The sequence below is a fragment of the Oncorhynchus gorbuscha genome, linkage group LG20 (genome assembly GCF_021184085.1).
Source record: "Oncorhynchus gorbuscha isolate QuinsamMale2020 ecotype Even-year linkage group LG20, OgorEven_v1.0, whole genome shotgun sequence".
NCBI classification, from domain to species: domain Eukaryota; kingdom Metazoa; phylum Chordata; class Actinopteri; order Salmoniformes; family Salmonidae; genus Oncorhynchus; species Oncorhynchus gorbuscha.
The window spans coordinates 31293194-31309675 of NC_060192.1; the positions used below are offsets into that span (position 1 = coordinate 31293194).

A 16482-nucleotide genomic window follows, 5' to 3' on the forward strand; every position below is an offset into this window, starting at 1 on the left:
GTAATTGGGTGAATTCTCGAATTTAGCAAAGCTTCTTGAATGTGATTTGTTGATATGGAGAGTGGGTGGGTTCAGCAACATTCATCTAAACCTGGTGAACCATCATGGCCGCTTCCGTAGTAAGAGGTATTGGCTCTAACCTTGCTAAAAACCTTCGAGAGATTCGTCTACATTTGTGCCAGACATCGCCTGCGAGTCAAGGAGCAAGGTAATTGTATTAATTTGACAACAGTCATATTTTCGTGAAATCGAAATAGTTAGCTACTCTGTCCTCATAGCTAGCACAATATACTGACAGGCATGCTACATGTAAACATACAGTAGTTCGCGAACAATCGCAATTTAATATAGAATAAACTAATCTGAAATAATTTGTAGATCATACATATGTATCTAACTACAGCTCTACAACATCGTTTCTATTATCTTAATATTCAACATTTACTATTAATATAAATAGAAAACCCTTGTTTATTAGCTAGCTATTTATAATATAATAATAATAATATATGCCATTTAGCAGACGCTTTTATCCAAAGCGACTTACAGTCATGTGTGCATACATTCTACGTATGGGTGGTCCCGGGGATCGAACCCACTACCCTGGCGTTACAAGCGCCATGCTCTACCAACTGAGCTACACAGGACCTCGTATAGTAAAAAATATTGTAAAAGTTATTTAACTTGATTATTTATTATTCCATGTTCTCCAGGGATTTTGTGGAACAGCACTATGTGGAACTGAAGAAGGCAAACCCCACATTCCCCATCCTCATCAGGGAGTGCTCAGGTGTTCAGCCTAAGCTTTGGGCAAGATCTGGTGAGAGCATTGTTTCAGTAGCTAGGCGACTCACATCTGTCACCGCTCTATGTCAAGTCAAATGCAATGTTTATGGCCATGCATTCATTTGGTTCGTTCATGTACCTGTATTGCAGATTTTGGTAAGGAGAGCAGTGTGGCCCTTGACAACATGAATGCTGACCAAGTGGCTAAGGTGCTGGAGACATTTGTGACATCATAAGCATGACCAGCTCCCCCGAGGACACCTTTCCAACTGAGATGGAGTGTGGATTGTAAAGGACTTGTATCACATAAATCTCTATTGCTGTTCTAATAAATCTGAGGACTAACTTGTGACATTCTGCTGCATTGATATGTTTGTTAATTGTTTGTGTTCATATGAACTACATTCTATTCATAGGCATGTGCATATATTGTTAAATCTATTGTTAAACATTTAAAAAGATACTGTCAAACTCACAAAGGCTAGCACTGTTCAATGCTCCCAATTATGGTCTGAGAGAATTGACCGGCCAGTCAGCTTTGGACTGAAAGGTTCATACACAAGTGGCTGGCAACAATATGATTTTTATATTCATGCTATATTTTTCATAAGCTTTTATGAATAAAGAAACCAGATTAAGAGATTAAACTTTTTTTATTGATAATGAACAATCAGAAAATGACAAATGGGAAGAAAAGTTTTCACAAGAATGTGACACAAATACTGGTTTGTAAACATGGGAGTTCAGCAAATTCTCTGAGTCAGTCAGATCAGCTATCCTCCTCCGGTCCCTCAGAACCTTCCTCTGCATAGGTGTATAGGTCTAACATAAGTGCTAAAACACAAGGCTATGGGCTCAGCAATAGGATTCGTGAGGTGCATAGTACAGTATTTGGAGTGACATTTGCTACAAGTGTTCCCCATTTTGAGTTCTAACAATCCCTTACCTTACACACAATTATGTGAAAGTGTTCACAGCTTAAAGAACAGAAATGAAAACCCACAACATGCAAGAGTACTACACCCTACAATATTATCAAGACAGCAATGCTAGACCAAGGACATATTAATACCTAATGATTGTTTTATCATTGGTTAGGACTTGGCAAATACACTGACGATGGGTTCACGTTCCATCAGGCTGTGCAAATGTGTTAGTTTCTTTGTCCCGTTTATTCAACATTTCAAATAGAATGGTATGATTATTTTGCCTTTTTCATGTCAATACATGCCTGGTTTAGCAAGCTTATATAATATATGGTTAAAACATAGATTGTGTTGATAGTAACACAATACAGATGTTCCCCTAAAATACATGTGTAGAACCTTAAGTACATGTACAGGCCAGAACACCAGTTTCCCCTTCTTTTGGTTGAAACCTCAGGCACCAGTGTGATCGAGGTGGTCTTCTGATTGACGTTGGCAGCTCCACTTCATTCCCTGGAGAAGATATCCACCATCTCCTGCAAAGTAACATTAGATTTGAGAAATGATGTAAGTCATTTTGGGCTCTGGGAAAATGACAGAATATATGATGTATATGTACCTGACACTTCACCATTGGATTAGTTCTTCTTGGAGGACTTATTTCTCTTAAGAAGAAGAAAAAAAGGAAATATCAGTGCTATTATAACTATTTTATGCATCCAAATAAACACAATTAGCATAATTCATCATTTTCTATTGATATGCACCTATGCCCCAGATAGTGTTTCTGTCCCATACCTTAGTCACTTCTGTGTTAGGCAAAGGTCCTGTTGAGGCTTTTACTGGTGTTTTCCATGCAGTTTTAATTTTCTCCTTTTTCTCTGTCAGCTTGTTTTTCTCTGTAGAACCCAATCATAATGGAAACACACGACAAATTAACTTAATACTTAGAGAAGCAACCTTTCTTGTTTGTCCCGCATTGCACTTACTCTTTTTGTTTTTTTGGGTCTCTGGTGTAAGGCTCGGTTCAGGAGTTGAGATTGCAGAGTCTTTCACAGTGTTTTCAGCTTCAGCAGCCTTCTTCTTTTTCTTCTTTGTTTCAATGCCTGGAGTTGTATTTTCCTTCACAGCGCTCCCTTTCTCTGCGACTTTCTTCTTCTTCTTCTTTGTTTCAATGCCTGGAGTTGTATTTTCCTTCACAGCGCTCCCTTTCTCTGCGACTTTCTTCTTCTTCTTCTTTGTTTCAATGCCTGGAGTTGTATTTTCCTTCACAGCGCTCCCTTTCTCTGCGACTTTCTTCTTCTTCTTCTTCTTGGGAGTCTCTAGCTCCTCCGGCTCAGGGGTGGGAGGAAGAGGCCTCTTAGCAGCTGTGGTCTTTGGAGTTGATGGTGTCAGGTTGGATGTTGTGTTTTTCTTGCTCTTTTTAATTTTTTTATTTTTTGGGACGAAGTCTGTTTTTTCGTCCTCTTCCGGTGACTCCCTCTCGGCCTTCGCACCTCTTTTCTTCGCCCTCTTTCTTTTCCTTTTCTTGAGTGACTTTGCTGACAGAACAAGAGTGGTGGAGCCAGACTCTGAAGCCGGGGTGGTATCCACCTTGGAATCGTCTGTAAAACGGAGAAAATCGATGTAACAGAAATGTTGACTATAGATGATGGTTACAGGTTACATTCAGTTATTTAGCAGGTAATACAAAGCAACCCCTAGCCCTACCCTTTGCCTAGTAGTGGTTAAGGGTTGTTTATGGTCCAGGTATAATTATCATTAGCTTTCTCGTGTGCCTCTTTCTCTCAGGGCTCTCCAATTATGTTCCTGAAGAGCTAATGTCCTGTAGGTTTTAACTCCAACTCCAGTTGTAACTAACATGATTCAGCTTATCAACCAGCTAATTTTTTAGAATCAGGTGTGCTACATTAGGGTTTGACTTAAACCCTACAGGACACTAGCTTTCCAGGAACAGGGTTTAAGTAAACCTACAGGATGGTAGCTCTCCAGAAACAGGGTTAGAGAGCTCTGGATAGTATACCTGATGGAGTCAGCTCCAACCCCTTTGTGTCCAGACTGGACTCATCTCCATCCTCCTCTACTGCAGGCTGCCCATTCTCTTCAACCTCCCCCTTCTTCTTCTTCATCTTCTTCTTCTTGGGAGTTGTGTCCGTTGTCTCTTTACTCCTCTTCCTCTTTGATCCAGGTGTTGGGGTATCAGTGTTTGGCTCCTCTGTCTCTGTGGGGATTGTCTCAACAATTGTCGCAATGGTCACTTTTTCAGGCTACATGGTGACGAAAAACAGAGGGGCAACAACAATAGAATATTGTTTAGATCAAAGCAAAACCTTCAATCAAAGCATTTGGTCACTTTGATTTATTGTTTCATATCAGCCGTGCACAGGGCGTCTCACAGACACAAGGTGTCTCACAGACACAGGGTGTCTCACAGACACAGGGTGTCTCACAGATACAGGGTGTCTCACAGATACAGGGTGTCTCCACAGACACAGGGTGTCTCCACAGACACAGGGTGTCTCACAGACACAGGGTGTCTTCACAGACACAGGGTGTCTTCACAGACACAGGGTGTCTTCACATACACAGGGTGTCATCACATACACAGGGTGTCATCACATACACAGGGTGTCATCACAGACACAGGGTGTCTCACAGACACAGGGTGACTTCACAGACACATGGTGTCTCACAGACAAAGGGTTACATCATTGATTACTTTACTTACCTCCGAGTCTTCAGATGCTGAATTGGTGATAACTGGGTCAACACACTCCTTTGACTCCTCTTCTAAAGCAGTTCTGATCTCAGCAGCTAAAGATACATTTAAAAATACATTTCATAAGATTGGTAATTTACTTGTTTGACTGTATTTTGCTTGTTTTTCTCCCTCTCAGTTATTTCATTGCAAGATGATGGCATGTCATATATTTTTTTATTTCATCCCAAACTTTATGAACAGTGTTTCTGTTGTGACTGTCCTCTCTCTGTGTTTCACTTTTGTTGAACACTCATTTGTACTTAGCTTATGTTCCTGTCCTTTGTTAATTTAGATACTGCATTATGATGTGTGGTCTGTACCTTTTCTGGCCTCAGCTCTAAACTGATCCAAGTTGTCAGTGGAGTCCACGTTTGGTTCTTCTAGACCAGGTGGGGAGAAATGGCTGGTCTTACCCGTAGCAGGGGCTTCTGATAGGAGTTCAGGGGTGTCACTCTTGTCCTCTGATGTTGTAGAGGTCACTATCTGATCCTCTGTCTTGGGCTTCTCTGAAGAAGTGTCTGTCTTTAGGACCTTCTGGGGACTCTCTGGGACCTCCTCCTCCTTTGCACTCTCTGGCCCAGAGGCAGGGGGTGTGTCCACCTCAGGGACTGTCATGGAAAGGAGGAGGTCATAGATAGCCACAGACACAGAACTAACCAAAATGCAACTACACCAAGAAAAATGGTCAACACCAAAAAACAACACATGACAGGAGTGAGGTCTGGGCTGGTGTACCTTCAGGAGGAGATCCTTCAATATCGGTTGGATCATCACTGCTGTTTTCCTCAGCTGCTGTTTCAGTTGTAGGTATGACTGGAACAGCTTCAACCTTCTGTCAAGGCATGAAGTGCAATATGAAAAAGGAACCAATATGGTGTTGGTGGAAAAACGAACAATTAGCAGTCCAGAAAGAATGTCCATGACATCCCTACATCTCCCGTACCGTACATACCTGTTGGGACTGTGTTCCATGACATCCCTACATCTCCCGTACCGTACATACCCGTTGGACTGTGTTCCATGACATCCCTACATCTCCCGTACCGTACATACCTGTTGGACTGTGTTCCATGTCATGCCTACATCGTCCATACCGTACATACCTCTGCTGTACTGTGTTCCTCTGTACCTCCCTCCTTGCCAGCAGGAGGCGTTGCCTGGGTTTGCGTGACAGATTTCTCAGATGGTGTGGATTCTGGTTTCTGGTCACATACGTCAGATTCATAAGCACAGATAAAATACAAGATCAATTTAATCTATGCAAGTTGAAGTTTATATAATAAATGCCACTGCCAAACATTTTCACTTTGATATGCACAGTAATTATCAGTTTAATTTAGGGCTGACCCCAATTAGTTGATTGGTCGATTATTTGGCTGTTGTTCGACTGAGATTGTATATATTTGTTACTGCTCGACTAAACAGTACCAGTTAAAAATTTGGACACACCTACTCATTCCAGGGTTTTTCTTTATTTGTACAATTTTCTACATTGTAGAAAAGTAGTGAAGATATCAAAAATATGAAATAACACATATGGAATCATGTAGTAAACAAAAGTGTCAAACAAATCCAAATATATTTTATATTTGAGATTCTTCAAAGTAGCCACCCTTTGCCTTGACGACAGCTTTGCACACTCTTTGCATTCTCTCAACCAACTTCATGAGGTAGTCACCTGGAATGCCTTTCAATTAACAAGTGTGCCTTGTTAAAAGTTCATTTGCGGAATTTCTTTCCTTCTTAATGCGTTTGAGCCAATCAGTTGTGTTGTGACAAGGTAGGGGTGGTATACAGAAGATAGCCATATTTGGTTAAAAAAACAAGTCCATATTATGGCAAGAACAGCTCAAATAAGCAAAGAGAAATGACAGCCCATCATTACTTAAGACATGAAGGTCAGTCAATCCAGAAAATTAAGAACTTTTAAAGTTTCTTCAAGTGCAGTCTCAAAGACCATCAAGCACTATGATGAAACTGTCTCTCATGGGGACCGCCACCGGAAAGGAAGACCCAGAGTTACTTCTGGTGCAGAGGATACGTTCATTCAGTTACCAGCCTCGGAAATTGCTGCCCAAATAAATGCTTCACAGAGTTCAAGTAACAGACACATCTCAACATCAACTGTTCAGAGGAGACTGTGTGAATCAGGCCTTCATGGTCGAATTGCTGAAAAGAAACCACTACTAAAGGACACCAATAAGAGGAAGAGACTTGATTTGGCCAAGAATCACTAGCTATGGACATTAGAACAGTGGAAATCTGTCCTTTAAGATTTTTGGTTCCAACCGCCGTGTTTTTGTGAGATGCAGAGCAGGTGAACGTATGATCTCCGCATGTGTGGTTCCCACCGTGAAGCATGGAGGAGGAGGTGTGATGGTGTGGGGGTGCTTTGCTGGTGACACTGTCAGTGATTTATTTAGAATTCAAAGCACACTTAACCAGCATGGTTACCACAACGTTCTGCTGCGATACACCATAACATCTGGTTTGCACTTAGTGGGACTATCATATGTTTTTCAACGGGACAATGACCCAACACACCTCCAGGATGTGGAAGGGCTATTTGACTAAAGAGAGTGATGAAGTGCTGCATCAGATGACCTGGCCTCCACAATCACCCGACCTCAACCCAATTGAGATGGTTTGGATGAGTTGGACCGCAGAGTGAAGCAAAAGCAGCCAACATGTGTTCAGCATATGTGGGAACTCCTTCAAGACTGTTGGAAAATTATTTCAGGTGAAGCTGGTTGAGAGAATGCAACGAGTGTGCAAAGCTTATCATCAAGGCAAAGGGTGGCAACTTGAAGAATCTAAAATCTATTTGGATTTGTTTAACACTTTTTTGGTTACTACATGATTCCATAAGTGTTATTTCATAGTTTTGATTTCTTCACTACTATTCTTCAATGTAAAAATAAAGAAAAACCCTTGAATGAGTAGGTGTGTCCAAACTTTTGTCTGGTACTGTATGTCACCAGTAGTACATTTACCTTTAATTCCTAGAATTTATCATCTACAATGTTTGTTACTCTGGTTATGTTAATTATTTTAAATAATTAAATATTATTATTCCAGTCTTCCTGTTGTCATTGCGGGAGTGGACACATTATTAACAGAGCGCACAACCTATGCTACACTTGTGAGAAACTCGTTTTGGTTTATTTCATTTCATGTACGAGTTTGGTCAATTTCGTCATTGTCTTTTATTTGGGGCGCTCCTGTCCATGTTGAGTAAAGACTCGCATAAATAGAAGTAGGCCATAGGCTACCTGAAAAATCTCCCCAGCTCTCTCCCTTTTGATAACCACTTAGCGTGAAAGCAAAACATGTCATGCTCTGAGCTAGTTGAAACATCATAAAATATGCCTACATGATTACTTCTTATCAGTGTTTGACTTGGATTGAAATATGTTCCGGTACTCATTTTGGGTGCTGGTACCATTTATATTTAGGTGGCCTTGTGTAGCCAATGTAAATGATAGGATATTTATTTTATCAGGATATTTATTTTATCAGGATACTTTCTACCTGCAAGCTGCAGTTTTTATTTGTTGGCTTTATGTAGACATATTTTACATAGTTGGTAACTTTTTAGGTTAGTATCTTTTTCATTTAGATTTGGATAACATTTTTATTAACCACATGACAATGATTTTCAGATATGAAGCCGTTATTATAAATGAAATTAAACTGTTTCATTAAAATGTGCATATGAACTGGCACACAGATGGGTAGGATTGGTAAGATAAATTTGCATTCGACATGAAAACGTTTGCTAACTCCTCGTGTAGCCTATTACCGGCAACAGGAGAGTAATGGCAGAACCTGTGAAAGCCAGCAGGAGAGGGAGGAGAATAATGGAGTCAGGTTCTCTTCTGGTTATCTAGATCTCTGGCGCCATCATGAGGCATTTGTCTTATTTCATCAAACCATAAGCTTTAAGCCTCAGACAAGCTCAATGCAGAACGTTATTTTTATTAAAACACATAGGGTGTGTCTATATATGGAAAAATACAACGTTCTTTTTGGACCAGACGACTTTCGGTCGACAAAGATTTGTTTTAGTCCGGGACAGCCCTAGTTAAATTTGATGGGCTATGAGACTGACCGATGGTGTTTCTTCATCCTCACTGTCTGAGGAATCTTTGTCCTCCTCCTGTACAGGAGTTGAAGGTTTGGCTACGGAGGCAGTGACCTTCTGTAGAAACAAAAACAACTAAACAGAATGTAGGTACAACTGCAGACGCCAAATCATCACCAAAAACACATTAGAACAGGTTAATAACATATGACTTACTTTAGCTGGCTTGCCCTCCTCAGTGTCAGACTCATCACTGTCCGAGCTGTCGGCCTTCTTAGCTGCAGCAGGGGCCTTGGGTGTGGTTTTAGCCGGGCTGGGAGTGGGCTTGGCAGGGGCCTCATCCTCACTGTCAGAGGAATCTGAGCTGTCAGTCTCCATCTTAGCAGCTGCTGCTGGGGTCTTAGGAGAGGCTTTGGCCTTGCTTGGGGCTGAGACTGGGGTGGTTTTCTGCTTGGTAGTAGATTCAGGTTTAAGAAAGCTCTAGGATTATACACCAATTTATCCTCAGTATTATCACAGGATTAACATCACTATCAAATCATATATTTCTGGAATATGATACAGACCTTTACAGGAGCCTCCTCCTCACTGTCTGAGTCAGAGCTGTCGCTGTCAGAGCTCTGTGTTTTCTTCCCTGCAGCAGGAGTCTTGGGAGCACTGGGGGTGACTTCACTGGGTTTCACTGGGGCTGCTGGGATCGCCTTGGCTGGTTTCACAGGAGCAGCTTTCAGGGTCTGTGTTGATTTCTGAAACAAATAATTATTTCAGAAATAAAACAACTCAATATTTGTTTTTCTTATTGACAAGGGGAAGTGGTTTAATGACTATTTCTCAAGTGTGACTTACCTTGACAGTAACCTCCTCTTCACTGTCTGAGGTGTCACTTTCTGAGGTCTCTGCTTTACTGGGAGCTGTAGGGGTGGCTGGAGTCTTACTGGGAGCTGAGGCCTTACTGGGAGCTGCCTCTATGACTGTAGCAGGAGTCTGAAACACAAATCCACACAGAGAAGTGTCAATAAACAACATTATAGTTGTACATTTTCGAGACATGATTCCACAGAAAAAAAGCTGTTTGCGTGTTCTAATAGCGCAAATATTCTTTCATCTGTGTGAAAGGAATGTCCTCCTCACTGCTGTCACTGTCTGAGCTCTCTGCTGGTTGAGGGAGTGATAGCTAGTTTGCTGGACTTCACTGGTTCTGGTGATTTCACTGCTACAGCCTTGACTGGAGCAGCTTCCCCCAGCTTGGTCTTAGGGAGAGAGCAGCTGCAGATCTGGAGACTATCACAGAAGTAATGCCTTTTGGTGTTTATGGTCTACTGCACTTCCTATGACCTACAGTAGATCAAGTTGTGCGTTGTACAGTAAATGGGATCTATATAGTAGGATTATTTTACAAACCTTAGGAGCCTCCTCCTCACTGTCTGAGTCAGAGCTGTCGCTGTCAGAGCTCTGTGCTTTCTTCTCTGCAGCAGGAGTCTTGGGAGCAGCTGTAGCCTGACTGGGGGTGACTACACTGGGCTTCACTGGGGCTGCTGGGATTGCCTTGGCTGGTTTCACAGGAGCAGCCTTCAGGGTCTGTGTTGATTTCTGAAACAAGAAAATATATCAAGGTATTATATCAGGAATAAAACCAACTCAATATTTGTTTTTATTAGTGACAAGGAGAAATGGTTTAATTAGTATTTCTCAGGTGTGACTTACCTTTACAGTTAACTCATCTTCACTGTCTGAGTCAGAGCTGTCGCTGTCAGAGCTCTGTGCTTTCTTCTCTGCAGCAGGAGTCTTGGGAGCAGCTGTAGCCTGACTGGGGGTGACTACACTGGGCTTCACTGGGGCTGCTGGGATCGCCTTGGCTGGTTTCACAGGAGCAGCCTTCAGGGTCTGTGTTGATTTCTGAAACCAAAAAATTATATCAAGGCATTATATCAGGAATAAAACCAACTCAATATTTGTTTTTATTAGTGACAAGAAATTGTTTAATTACTATACTGAACAAAAATATGAACGCAACATGCAACAATTTCAAAGATTTTACTGAGTTACACTTCATAAAAGGAAATCCATCAATTGAATTCAATTGATTAAGCCCTAATCTATGGATTTAACATGACTGGGCAGTGGTGCAGCCATGGGTGGGCCTTGGAGGGCATAAGCCCATCCATTTGGCAGCCAGGCCCAGCCAATCAGAAATAGTTTTTCAACACAAAAGGGCTTTTACAGACAGAAATACTCCTCAGCACCCCACCCTCCTCAGATAATCCGGCAGGTGAAGAAGCCGGTTGTGGAGGTCCTGGGCTGGCATGGTTACACATTGTCTGCCGCTGTGAGGCCGGTTGGATGTACTGCCAAATTCTCCAAAATGACATTGGAGGCAGCAGCTCTGGTGAACATTCCTGCAATCAGCATACCAATTGCACGCACCCTCAGAACTTGAGAGAGACATGTGTGGCATTGTTTTGTGTGACAAAACTGCACATTTTAAGCCTTTTATTGTCGCCAGCACAAGGTGCACCTTTGTAATAATCATGCTGTTTACCCAGAATCTTGATATGCCACACCAGTCAGGTGGGTGTATTATCCTGGAAAATGAGAAATGCTCACTAACAGGGATGTAAACAAATTTGTGCACAAAATTAGAGAGAAATAAGCTTTTAGTGCGTACGGAACATTACTGGGATCTTTTATTTCACCTCATGAAACATGGGACCCTCACTTTACATGTTGCATTTATATTTTTGTTCAGTGTATTTCTCAAGTGTGACTTACCTTTACAGTTAACTCATCTTCACTGTCTGAGTCAGAGCTGTCGCTGTCAGAGCTCTGTGCTTTCTTCCCTGCAGCAGGAGTCTTGGGAGCAGCTGTAGCCTGACTGGGGGTGACTACACTGGGCCTCACTGGGGCTGCTGGGATCGCCTTGGCTGGTTTCACAGGAGCAGCCTTCAGGGTCTGTGTTGATTTCTGAAACAAGAAAATATATCAAGGTATTATATCAGGAATAAAACCAACTCAATATTTGTTTTTATTAGTGACAAGGAGAAATGGTTTAATGACTATTTCTCAGGTGTGACTTACCTTTACAGTTAACTCATCTTCACTGTCTGAGTCAGAGCTGTCGCTGTCAGAGCTCTGTGCTTTCTTCCCTGCAGCAGGAGTCTTGGGAGCAGCTGTAGCCTGACTGGGGGTGACTACACTGGGCTTCACTGGGGCTGCTGGGATCGCCTTGGCTAGTTTCACAGGAGCAGCTTTGGGTGTCAGTGCAGGATTCTGAAACAAATAATTATATCAAGCTCTTCAAGAAAATAAACTTGTTATAGGACAGGGTAGCATGATATTAGTCAGTTGTGACCTACCTTTACAGGAGCCTCCTCCTCAGTGTCATCACTGTCACTGTCTGAGCTGTTTGTTGGTTTTTTAATAGAGGTGGATTTCACTGCTTCTGCCTTGACCAGAGTTGCAGCCACAGGCTTGGCTTTGGGTGTCGCCACAGGTTTCTGGGACAGAGACAAATGAAACATGGCATGAGAACCGTGTTTCCTGGTCGGTGTCACAGACAGTCACTCGAAGCTGAGCGCCATTATAGAGCTTGTCAGGCTAGAGCCAAGGGGATTGACCCTGTGCAAACAGAGTTACAGGACCATGGGTCACTGCTTCAACACAAAGGAGCAGTACAGCCCTGCCAAATACAAACTGTCCACAGGGGTGTTTAGCTGTGATTTTAGAGGACTATAATAATATCTGTGCCAATGTTCACACACATCATTACAGTGACTGGATGACAGATATGGTTGTCTGTGTATCTCTACTGTTAAAGTTGATTCATAAAAAAATACACTGTACAATGGGTCAAAGGAAGTTCAGGAAGTCACCAATCATTGTGCTCCAAGTTTTTTATTATATGACTTCCCAGCTTGTATGTCATAGAATATATTTCAGACTCAAGCTTCAATTTGTGTGAGAGCATTACTGTAGTCAGGTATCATTAGGATTCACCTTTACAGGAGCCTCCTCCTCACTGTCTGAGTCAGAGCTGTCGCTGTCAGAGCTCTGTGCTTTCTTCCCTGCAGCAGGAGTCTTGGGAGCAGCTGTAGCCTGACTGGGGGTGACTACACTGGGCCTCACTGGGGCTGCTGGGATCGCCTTGGCTGGTTTCATAAGAGCAGCCGCAGATGCTAGTTTCTAAAAACACAGAAGAGTGAAGATGTAAAGACAAAATGCATGGCATTCAGGCGTTGTTGAATAACCATGCTATTACCTAGGAGTAACCATTACCAGTCCAATAATTTAGCTGAAATGAATTTAATTTACGATTCAGGTGTGACATACCTTGACAGTAACCTCCTCTTCACTGTCTGAACTCTCTGCTTTACTGGGAGCTGTGGGGATGGCTGGAGTCTTACTGGGAGCTGAGGCCTTACTGGGAATGACAACAGTCTGAAATACACAGAGTAAACATTTCATAAATCTGAATTTTACAGAATGTAGTTATAACACAATTGTCGTAAGAGCCCTCACCTGTGATGGATGAATCCCATTCTCACTGTCTGATTCGCTGTTCCCGTCTACATGTTTTGAGGGCGTGGTGGTAGGGACAGCTGAAGAGGCCTTTGGGGTGACAGTATCTCCCTGGAAGAGAGGTAAGCATTCAGACACATGGGATACACAGTCAATTTCATATAATGTATATACCTCATTTATCAAGAAAGCCTTTATCCTCCAAATGGAACACCATGTTTCACCTGTGTGAGGGGAATCTCCTCCTTGCTCTCAGAGTCACTGTCTGAGCTCCCTGCTGGTTTTAAAGGGGTGACCGCTGGTACAGGGGCTGATGTTTCCACTGTCCCGTTACTGACTGGAGTAGATGACAACTTCGATAATGACACAGAAATCGGAATGTCAGTAGTCAGCAACTATATCAAATGGAGCTAAATAACTATAAATACTGTATTATATCTGTGTTATGATTGTTTTAAGCATCCTAGAAACATTTAACAATCTTCAATTTGCTAATCCAAACCTATTCAAGTCCCCAAAAGGCTGTATTGTCATAACATAAATCTCTACACCACACACACACACACATACATACACACACACACACACACACACATATATATATATATAGCTCTGGTGCCAAGGCCCGACCCAAATCACAGCTCCTCCTCTATCTACCCACCTCATCCTGTGGGACCGGCTCCTCATTCTCTGGGGTTGCACCCTGGGGTGTGTGGGGGGCAGGAGGTAGAGAATCTGAAAAACAGCTGAGTAATGAGGAATGCTGAATTTACACTGTTGATCACATGCAACTATGAATGCCAGATGGGGCGGTAGGTAGCCCAGCGGCTAAGGAGTTGGGCCTGTAGCTGAAGGGTGGCCAATTCGAATTCCGGGCCAGGGTGCTGGAAAAGGGGGGAATTGATCTGGCAACTGGAGGGCTGCTATGTTCACATACTGAAAACATTCCCCTACCGTTGGGCAGCTTGACCCATGTAGCTTTACCATAGTGCTTGTCTCAATTATGTGTGCCCTCTGAGAGGGAGGTTGAGAACGGAGCAGAAGAAACATTTTCATTGTTCGGCGTAACATGGACAATAAAGTTTTATTGTATCAAGTCTATCTTCTCTGTGGAACAGTTTAATGCTGTTTTTTGGTTGATTAAGAGTTTGTGAATTTGATACACTGTGAACATTATATTTAATGTAGGGCAGGAGGTCTGGTAGCCTACCAATTGGTTTTGAGTCCACATCTTCTTCTTCTTTGGTTGATGGATCGGCCTTAATCTTCTTCAGGGTGGTGGAATCCACTTCAGGCTCTTGTTTCGGATTTTGTCCAATTTCCGAGACCCTGAAAATGTGTTATGGCAGCAGTACATAACAAATGATTTACCTTAAGATGCCATGACATGTTGACATTTAAGTCATTTAGTAGATGCTCTTATCCAGAGTGTCTTACAGGAGCAACTATGGTTAAGTGCCTTGCTCAAGGGCACATTGGCAGATTTCTTTTCACCTAGTCAAGCTCAGGGTTCAAACCGGCGACCTTTCAGTTACTGGCCCAACGCTTTTAACCACTGGGCTACCTGCCGCCCAAAAGCACATAGTACATTATGTTATTTGGGCACTGCATAATGACAATATGTGCCTGAGGCAAACTAAACGATTATGACATATTATACTATACTTACTTGGTCCAACTTGTGTAGATGTCATGTAAAGAGGTGATCTCTTCTGGTGCTTCAATCTATAGGTCACCAAAAGCATAAATGAATGATGTAGAGTATTTTATATTAAATACGTCTCTATACATTTTGGGAAAAGTATTAAAGACAACTGAATACATTTACAATTGCTGTAAATACATTTATTAATCTGAAAAACAAGTAGATGAAGATCATTTCGCAACAACGACAATGGTGCGCATTTCACAAAATGTACAGTGCCACCATTCATGGCCCCAACGTGTGTTCAACTGTTACATAATGTTCTACATCAGTTATGGCTGACTAAATCCAAGGTAGAGATTCAGAAAGACGCACCATTCAAAGGGAAAGTCAATTGCAAACATTTACATAAATGTAGGTTTATTCAGATACAAAATATTGAAAATAATTAAAGCAAATCTCACCTAATATTAAATTACACTACTTTTATCTTGGATAACCACACATATTTCAAAATGGTCAAATACATTATGTGCTAATATAGGTTTAATGAGAAGTTGAAACGAAAAGAAAAAGAGTTGGATAGTATCAAAACATACCTGAGTTACATGTTTTTTCAGCACGTTTGCAGCCTTCTGGTAACCATTCTCCTTTAAATGCTGATAAATCAAATAAAGCAAGGAACTATTTGATGCACTCGGGTCCTTTGAAGTCATCGTTTTAAGGTAGAACGACTAGCACAATCAAAATAATCAATTAAATGGCTTTAATCTACTGATTAGGAGCTCTTCATCCTCACTGTCTGCAGGAATTTGCCATGTACTTACAGCGACTACGCCCCCTTCGATGTGCATGATGGGACATGTAGTGAAGTGCACCTGAGTCTTTTAATTGGTCCAGCATTTCTCACTGACTTGACACTACCTTGTTGCCACTTAAAATGTGGTGTTATCATCTCACAATGATCTAACAATTCCATACATATAGAGACGTAACATATTATAAGCCTTATAATAGGATTATTATAAAGGCTCATGCAAGCTTATAACAATCCACAAAGCATTATACCCGCAGCGTCATCAATGATGTCAGGACCATGTGAGTGACGTGTGTCCTGGGGATTTAGAACCATTGCATTTGAGAGTCAAATTTTTACACAATTATCAGCAATACATTACACAGTACACAATACAAGGGTGTGATCCCCTCTTAAATGCGTATAACAAACGAAACGTAGGTTTGTGATCCGCCCCGTAAAACCTTTTGGCATTTTTATGACCCACCAAATAGATACAATCCTTTTGATTTGTCCCAATCCACCTGTGGGTCTCAAACCATCGTTTGTAAACTCATTCCGCGTACAAAACAACTGGGAACTCTGAAAAATACGAGGTCAAATCATGACGTTAGTGATCTTTAGGTCGGAAAGTCGGAGCTCTAGAAAGAGGCCCAAGTTCCCGAGTTGGATGACCGTTCACATCGATTTTCCCATTCGGTGCTCGTTTTTTCCGAGTTCCCAGTTGTTTTGAACGCACCAAAATCGGAAGAGATTTCCGAGTTACCAGTTGTTATGAACGTGGATCGTGGCAGAGTAACGTAGGACTGGGCCGTCATAATTGTATTTATTGGTTTTCAATTCATCAACATACCACACGATGGCGTCAAACACCCTGTAACTCTCCCAGAAATTAAACAACAAAAGGCTGTGCAAAGGAATATAGAACAATATCTGAAACAGATTATTCTACCAAAATGGCATTATGTT

General features: G+C 41.9%; 2 protein-coding genes across 8 annotated transcripts; one reads left to right on the forward strand and one right to left on the reverse strand.

The window, feature by feature from the left end:
• The first annotated feature begins 50 nt into the window (after positions 1 to 50).
• ndufa2 (NADH:ubiquinone oxidoreductase subunit A2) lies at positions 51 to 1428 on the forward strand. The gene is made up of 3 exons (XM_046316916.1): positions 51 to 208; positions 714 to 820; positions 937 to 1428. The coding sequence occupies exons 1-3, from the start codon at positions 105 to 107 to the stop codon at positions 1020 to 1022; spliced, it is 297 nt and encodes a 98-aa protein (XP_046172872.1). The 5' UTR covers positions 51 to 104; the 3' UTR covers positions 1023 to 1428.
• LOC124006770 (nucleolar and coiled-body phosphoprotein 1-like) lies at positions 1421 to 15589 on the reverse strand. Of its 7 annotated transcripts, none has more exons than XM_046316911.1 (27): positions 15317 to 15589; positions 14742 to 14797; positions 14283 to 14401; positions 13734 to 13807; positions 13297 to 13425; positions 13073 to 13183; positions 12884 to 12991; positions 12551 to 12736; positions 11911 to 12051; positions 11633 to 11824; positions 11327 to 11518; positions 10262 to 10453; positions 9959 to 10147; positions 9404 to 9541; positions 9124 to 9303; positions 8774 to 9004; positions 8585 to 8692; positions 5577 to 5675; positions 5209 to 5305; positions 4887 to 5081; positions 4441 to 4526; positions 3736 to 3979; positions 2891 to 3316; positions 2702 to 2818; positions 2511 to 2611; positions 2332 to 2377; positions 1421 to 2248 (listed from the first exon to the last, which is right to left on the reverse strand). In XM_046316911.1, the coding sequence occupies exons 1-26, from the start codon at positions 15431 to 15433 to the stop codon at positions 2351 to 2353; spliced, it is 3855 nt and encodes a 1284-aa protein (XP_046172867.1). In that variant the 5' UTR covers positions 15434 to 15589; the 3' UTR covers positions 1421 to 2248; positions 2332 to 2350. The 7 variants fall into 7 exon arrangements, with proteins under 7 accessions (XP_046172867.1, XP_046172868.1, XP_046172869.1 ...); XM_046316912.1 differs by having other exon boundaries at positions 2702 to 2920; positions 2993 to 3316; positions 15317 to 15585; XM_046316913.1 differs by having other exon boundaries at positions 2702 to 2906; positions 2979 to 3316; positions 15317 to 15585.
• Positions 15590 to 16482: the final 893 nt, after the last annotated feature.